This window comes from Sorex fumeus, unplaced genomic scaffold, assembly GCF_029834395.1.
Source record: "Sorex fumeus unplaced genomic scaffold, SorFum_2.1 ptg000022l, whole genome shotgun sequence".
Lineage (NCBI taxonomy): Eukaryota > Metazoa > Chordata > Mammalia > Eulipotyphla > Soricidae > Sorex > Sorex fumeus.
The window spans coordinates 5,370,001-5,377,528 of record NW_026606079.1 but is presented as its reverse complement, the minus strand read 5'-3'; the positions used below and the strand labels follow the sequence as shown (position 1 = coordinate 5,377,528).

Sequence of the window (7,528 nt, the reverse complement as noted above, 5' to 3'; positions counted from 1 at the left end):
TGAGGTGGTTTGTGGCTGTGTCTCCCACATACCTAACTTTTAGCTGTTTACTTTCTTTGCAAACTTGGCCCCAGGTTGTTGGTCTGGCCAAAGGCACAGCAGCAATTTTGGGGTGTCTGGACATCTGAAGGTGCTATCAGGCTGTTGATGTACTCACCTCACAGGTACAGATTGACTGCTGGTGGCACCATACACCACTATGTGAAAATTTCTTTATGGAAATGGGCATTGGTGGAGGGATGGGTATTTGATCATTGTATAATTGAAGCCCAAGCACAAAAATTTGTAAGTCTACAACTGTACCTTGTGATATCTCACTAATAAAAATTTTTTTAAAAAAGAAAGAAATGAGTACTGGGAAGGGCAGTTTTTGTTTGGATATTATTTTATTGTCCAAAGTAGGAATGAGATAATAAAGAGCCGTGAATATAATCTCAGGGCTAGGATGAAAGAGACGTTACTGGGGCCTGCTCGAGGCAATCGACGATTAACAGGATGATGAAATGAAATGAAAATGAAAATTATTTTATAGAGAAACAGATATGAAGCAAAGTTAACTACAATTATGATTATAAATATTCTAAATGGTAGTTATATTAAAAGATTTTTGAAACATAAACAATACAAACTATTTTCATTAGCAACTTGAAATTGAAATGATTGTGATAATTTTAACTTCTCTAAGACAGATTATTAAATAAGTGAGGAGCCTCCTATGACCTGTTTTAATGCGCTTCATTGCCAAGAGTTCAATCCACCAAACAGAATGTGTGAGATCAGTGCCCCAATGGGACAAGGAGTCCAAGGTAAGAAAGTTTCCCCTTATAACAGACTGGGTAACCTCATGCAAATACCTCTCAGGCTCTGGGGACAAATGCGCTCTGGGCTGTGGAGCTCACAGGTGTCTCCTCACTCAGGGCTGAGTCTCTGGGGAAGGCAGAGCTGTGGTCAATAAGATGATTCTGTGGGGTCTTCTCCTCTGCCTGGAGACAGCCCCCCTGGGTGAGTGTCCCAGTTGTGTCACGGTCTAGGGGAGGGAGTGACTGCAGGGACTGACAGTGACTGATTCTTCTTGTCCCCAGGTGCTGTGTGTGCTCTGACCCTGCAAGAGTCGGGTCCAGGACTGATGGCCCCCTCCCAGACCCTCTCCCTCACCTGCTCTGTCTCTGGGGGCTCTGTCACCAGCAGTTACTATTGGCATTGGATCCGCCAGCGCCCTGGGAAAGGGTTGGAATGGATGGGGTACTGGTATGTTAGTAGTACCAACTACAACCCAGCGTTCCAGGGGTGCATCTCCATCACGGCTGACACCTCCAAGAACCAGTTCTCCTTGCAGCTGAGCTTAGTGACCCCCGAGGACACATCCGTGTATTACTGTGCGAGAAGCACAGTGAGAGGAAGTCAGGGTAAACCCAGACACAAACCTCCCTGCTGGGAGAGTGTGGACTTCAGAGAACACGACCAGCAGGGAGTGCCTAGAGAAAACATCTCAGAGAAGCAAGACCTGATGGATGACTAGTTTCCTGCCTCTCATCTAAGGTCTCTCCAGGCAACGTTTCTAGGTTCCTGACTCTGCGCCTTCCATTGATATCTCCAAATTTGATAAGGCACGTTTACTTGACTGGACTATGCCAAAGAAAGACTGTAACTTAGGAATCACAAGATAAGCATGCCTGTTAAGTATTATTTTTTATTCCTTTTGTTGTTGTTGTTGTTGTTGTTGTTTTGCTTTCCTGGAGGGGTTTTCTCTATATCACATGTGCTTACACGTTTTTCCTTCAATGAGTCATACATCTGTCTCCTGGTATTCACAAGACAACAGATGGATTAAGACATGACGTCCCCAGGGTGCTGAGGGCACTTGTCCTTCATGCTGAGAAATGAGGTTTATAATGGTCAGAGCAACGCATCATCTTCATTTACCTCCTTCTCTTCATCACTTCAGCACTATGTATCCACCATAGGTTTCTCTGTAGCCTCCTTTTGTCTGCAATTTTTTCCACCAGAAATCACAAAGGAGGTCACTTCTGTTGTTAGAGTCCACTTCACAACAAATGATGAGCCCATGATCCATCCCACAGATAGGCCAGGTGAGTGATTCCCAGTCATGGGATACACATGGCAGTAGTATCCCATGTATGCACAGGTTAAGAGAGAGAGAGATGTTCCATTACAGCGTGGGCCCAGTTATCATTCTTCAATGATGATGGGTTTTCCCACTGACACACTCTTCTGCACAAAAGCAACCCCCAGTGGCATCCTTGCATAGGGAGCAGTCTCTCCTCAAGTGACCTAGGAAGAGTATCAAACCCAGTTAGGTCACAACTGGTCACAGGTAACAGTCCTTGTCCTGAATTTCAGATGAACATGGTTTATCCTTGATAAGGGACCCTGGAGCTCCTCAGCGCCCTCCTCAGTCCTGGGCCTGAGGCTTTACATCAGAAAAGGGTCCCCAGACTCCCCGGGGAGCAGGACCTGGACTCGCTGTTCTTGGGTGGGACCAGGCATTGCCCGCGCCAATGTTAATGGAACGTCTCAGCTTTGTACTGTGACGATAGCAGATTCCAGATACATGCTGGGAATAGCAGCATCTCAATTACTACATATTTGTGTGTGAACGTGTGTGCATGCAGGTAACGCAAGCGTCACTACAAAAGCGCATACCTTCATTAACTTTGCTGGCCTGAAAAAGACCAGATTTAAAGAGAAAATAACAGTAGAAGAAACACCAGCATTAAAGAGAAAATAACAGTACTAGGTAGCAAGCTAAAATATCCACCATATGATGTGAATAAATAGCTCACGGGAAACCATGCCAGCCTGTTTTCACTCCATGCACCTAGAGAGGGCCAATCGAGGGCCCTCCCCACCCCAAGGGATCCAGCCCTGGCAGTCGACCTCCACTACCCAACCACCGCCACTCTTCAAGCTGCTTTCTGATCACTTTCATAATACACATCCTAATCATTTTCCATAATTACCATACCATGTTTGATGGGGTTCATACAGTAGGCAACTAATCATAGAGAACTATATTATATACCTCTCAGAGAGCCTAGCAAGCTACCAAGAGTATCCCGCCCGCCTGGGCAGAGCCTGGCAAGCTCCCCGTGTTGTATTCGATATGCCAAAACCAGTAACTATAACAGGTATCATTCCCCTGACCCTGAAAGAGCCTCCAATCGTTGAGAAGGATGAGTAAGGAGAGGCTGCTAAAATCTCAGGACTGGATGAATAGAGAAGTTATAGAGATGTTACTGGTGCCTGCTCAAGTAAATCGACGAACAACGGGATGACAGTGAAACAGGGAATAGCTCACATGGTAATAGAGAGTCGCTTCCACAGTGAACACTGAACATTCCAGCAAGGTTCCTATGAACCACAATTTCTCACCTCATTTTCCTCCATTCCTATGACTCATTCTGAGATCTACTAATCTCCTGGTGTTCCACAGTCTCAGTTCTAACGCACATACTCTCTGCCTTCATGGGTTACCTATTGACACACAGCAGCGGTCACCCCGTGTGTCTCGCTCTCACCCCTTACCTATAATCAGCCAATCCCTCAGTATGACTCTGCCTTTATCCGATCTCTCTCTCCTTCAACTCCTCCATGGTCTCTGTTCTGTGTCTTCCAATTCCGTCTGTCAATAACATCACCAGCAAGTCTTTGGTGTTCTTCAGAATTGCCATCAGTCAGGTCTCTCAATCCATTCAGTTTCATCTCAAATTTCTCTACTTCAAACAGATCAGTCAACAAACACCCATCCTAGATATTAAAATCACTTCTAGGGATATAATAAAAATTGGAAATTCTCTAAACTGAGATCATTGTCAGTGATTTTAATACCAAGATATGACCTAGAAGATCAGCTGAAGAACTCCACATCGGGACCCATGGCCTAGAATGGAGCAAACAGCATGACATGATTATTCATGACTTCTACACAGAGTTCATCAGGTCGACCAAGACCATCCATTACCATGTAACTCACAGTTCCAGAAGGCCAAATCTAAACATTGGACACGGGAGTCTCCAGGTGGACAGTTCCACAATGAAATGGACCACATCACATTCAATCGACGGTTTTTCCTGACTGATGTCACTGTTATCCCAAAATTCCAAACAGGACCAGACCACCATCTCCTTCATGCAAAATTCTAATTCACAGAGTGGGGAGAAAGGAATGCAAAGTTTAAGAAGAGAACTGCCAGAATGACCACGAACTTGGAGCTCTTTGGTCTGTTGTGGCAACACGGGAAGATGCTGTCATTGACAACATTGACGAGGAATATGATTGATTGGTTCAGCACCTCCATGATTGTGCGAGGAATGCCAAGAGAGAGATAACCACAAAAAAAGGCCTGTCTTCAAAAACTCTTGATCTTATTCGCCAACGTGGCTTGGCGCATGCCTCAAGCAACCGAAAGCGAACGTCCAAACTCACAAAGCAGTGCAGAGAAGCGATCAAGGAAGACCTCAATGAGAGAAGAGCAGCAGTGCTGATAGATGCGGCCTAAGTCAGGAAAAGCATTCATAATGCTCGCCTGTCCTTCACCAAGTACAAGACCAAGATGACTGCCCTCCGATGTCCTGATGGATCTATCACATCTTACATAAAGGCAACGAAGAAGATTATTCATGACTTCCAACAGATCTCTTTAATAGCCACATCCACCTGCCCACATACCAAATTCCACAGAATGGATATGTTGTTCCCAACGTTCTCGCTTTCGAAATCCAACATGTTATCTTGTCGGTAAAGAAACAAAGAGCACCTGGCCCACACAAGGTCAAACCTGAACACCTGGAGAACAGGGACGAATGGAGATGTTACTGTGCCCGCTCAAGCTAATCGATGAGTAACGGGATATCAAGTGATCAAGTGATAAACTGAGAGGTATTTTCAGTGTAGCAATGGTGATTAATATTGGCAAACAGGGCAGTCATCTAAGTTATACAGGAGAAAGGATGAGTATTAATGAAATAATGAATTTCCTGATTGTGCTGGTGGGGGACACATGGGATATACAGGCCACATTTGTGGCTCTGTGACACCTCATACTCTACAGCACTGATGTACCAAGAGTAGCACACCACATTGGATGGAGTGCAAAGAGAAGGTAACCTTTCTCGTGGAGAAAAATACACACGCACAAACACACACATATACACAAACGTATATGTACACAAGTTTCATCCTTAAACAACATGTTAGCAATCTCTTATATCTCATATAAGGGCATAATGAATCAGGGGAAAGTACAACAATCTTTACACATGTTCTCTATGAAACCTTTTTTGGATCACTTTTAGTGGATTATTCATAACGAGCAATACAAAATAAATGATTTAAGTCCTGCTCTAGGGGCAGGTTTTGGGGGTCAGCATGGAAACATTCAAAATATGGTGGTGGGAGAGTGTAATGGTGGTAGCAATGGAGTTGGAATATTAAATTTAATAAATTATTATGAACAAAGTTATAAAAATTAAATTAAATTAAAAAATAAATACAAAAATAATTTTAAAATTAATTTTAAAAAATTTTCTGGTTGTGCGGTTGGGGTAAGGAGACTTTGCCATTGTTTCTGAATTAAAACACGTGTGTTAACCAGTTTAATATTCTGGGCTACCCCCGTTCCAATCAATTATAAGGACAGTAGAGACCTAGCAGGGAGCTGAACCCATAATAAAGAAATAGGTCCAACACTTCCGAAATTCATATGAAACAATACACCCTACGACTAATTACAGCAATTATTCGGGAAAAGATGTGAAGCATCACTTTCCCCAATTTCAAAATGTAGGACAAAATTGTAGGAATTAAAGGAGCATGACATTGAAAAAAAGCAAACCCCAGATCCATGATATAGAGATGAAAATCCGGACAGAGACCCTGACATGTATGATCATTTAACCTCTGAGTAAGGAGTAAGAAATATGAGCTGGAGCAACGAAAGCGGCTTCAAAAAGTGGTGCTGGGTAAACTGGGCATCTACATGTAAAAAGAAAAAAAAAGAACTCAGACCTTTCTCTAACACCATGCACAAAAGTCAGATCGAAGTGGATTAAAAACCTCAACCTCAGACTTAAACTTATAAGTCACATGGAGAAAAAAAATATAGGCAAAAGCCTCAATGACCGTGAACTAAAGGCACCTTCAAACATAAAACACCACAGACCAAGCAAGTGGAAGCCGAGATAGACAAATGGGACTTCGTTAAACTAGAATTTTCTGCACATAAAAAGAAATTGTGCCCCAAGATACAGAGGCATACCACAGAATTAGAAAAATATTAGGCATTACCCATCTGAAAACTGGTTAATAGCAAAGATATATAATGCACTGGGCTGGAGGAATACCACAGCAAGTAGGTTTTTGCCTTGCGAATGACTGACCCGGGTTCGATTCCTTAGTCCTTGGAGAGACCAGCAAGCTACTGAGAGTCTCCCACTCCCACAGCAGATCCTGGAAAGCTACCTGTGGCGTATTCCATATGCCCAAAACAGTAACAAGTCTCACAATGTAGACATTACTGGTGCCTGCTTGAGGAAATAGATGAACAACGGGACGACAGTGCTACAGTGCATATAATGCACTGTAGAGCATTACAAGAAAAGTCATCCAACCTGATCAAAAATGGGGAGGGAAAAAATAAGTAGAAAACTTTCTCAAAGAAAAAACTCAAATGGCCAAATGCCACATGAAAAAGCAGTCTACATCACTAATCATGAGGGAGATATAAATCAAGGAACAAGAGATACAATCTCACAACACAGAGAATTGCACACATCCAAAAGAACAAGAACAACCAGTTCTGACATGGATGTGGGGAGAGGGGAGAAAAGGGTTCTCATTCATGGTGGGAATGCCGACTGGTTGAGCCTTTTTGGAAAACAATATGGACTTTCCTCAAAAAACTAGATTTGATCCACAATAGCACCCTGGGGGTCCAAAACACATAGCAGAAATGCCATCTGCATTTCTATGTTCATTGCAGCACTATTCACAATAGCCAGAATCTGGAAACAACCCAAGTGCCCGAGAAGAGATGACTGGTTAAGGAAACCATGGTACATTTACACAATGGAATACTATGCAGCCCCTAGGAAAACTGACGTGAGGAAATTTGCTTGCAAATGGATGGACATGGACCATATCTTGCTGTGTGAGTCAGAAGTCAAGGGACAGACATAGAATGACTGCATTCATTTGTGCGATATTAAAAAAAATAGTATGAGCTAATATCCAAGCCAGGAAAAACAGGAGCCAGAAGAACTTCCTCATGGTTTGAAGCCAACCAAACGTGTGTGTGGGGCAAAGGACAGTTAGGATAGAGAAGAGACCAGTAGGACAATAGTAGATGGAACGGATCACTTTGGGCACGAACTGAGTATTGAAAGTAGGTAAAGGGATATACCTATAACCTTTCAGTATCTTTCTTGCAAACCATAATTCCACAATGAGACATACCCAGACACAGAGATACATACAGAGAGAGAGAGAGAGAAAGAGAGAGGAAGGGGA

The 7,528-nt window shown here is 43.1% G+C and overlaps 1 gene segment (V, D, J or C); it reads left to right on the top strand.

Moving 5' to 3' along the window:
• Positions 1–934: 934 nt before the first annotated feature.
• The window catches only part of LOC130023166 (Ig heavy chain V region 1B43-like), a 27,341-nt gene continuing 20,747 nt past the window's right edge, over positions 935–7,528 (top strand). The window contains 1 exon segment of the V gene segment in view: positions 935–1,002. Within this exon segment, the coding sequence occupies positions 957–1,002 (46 nt within the window).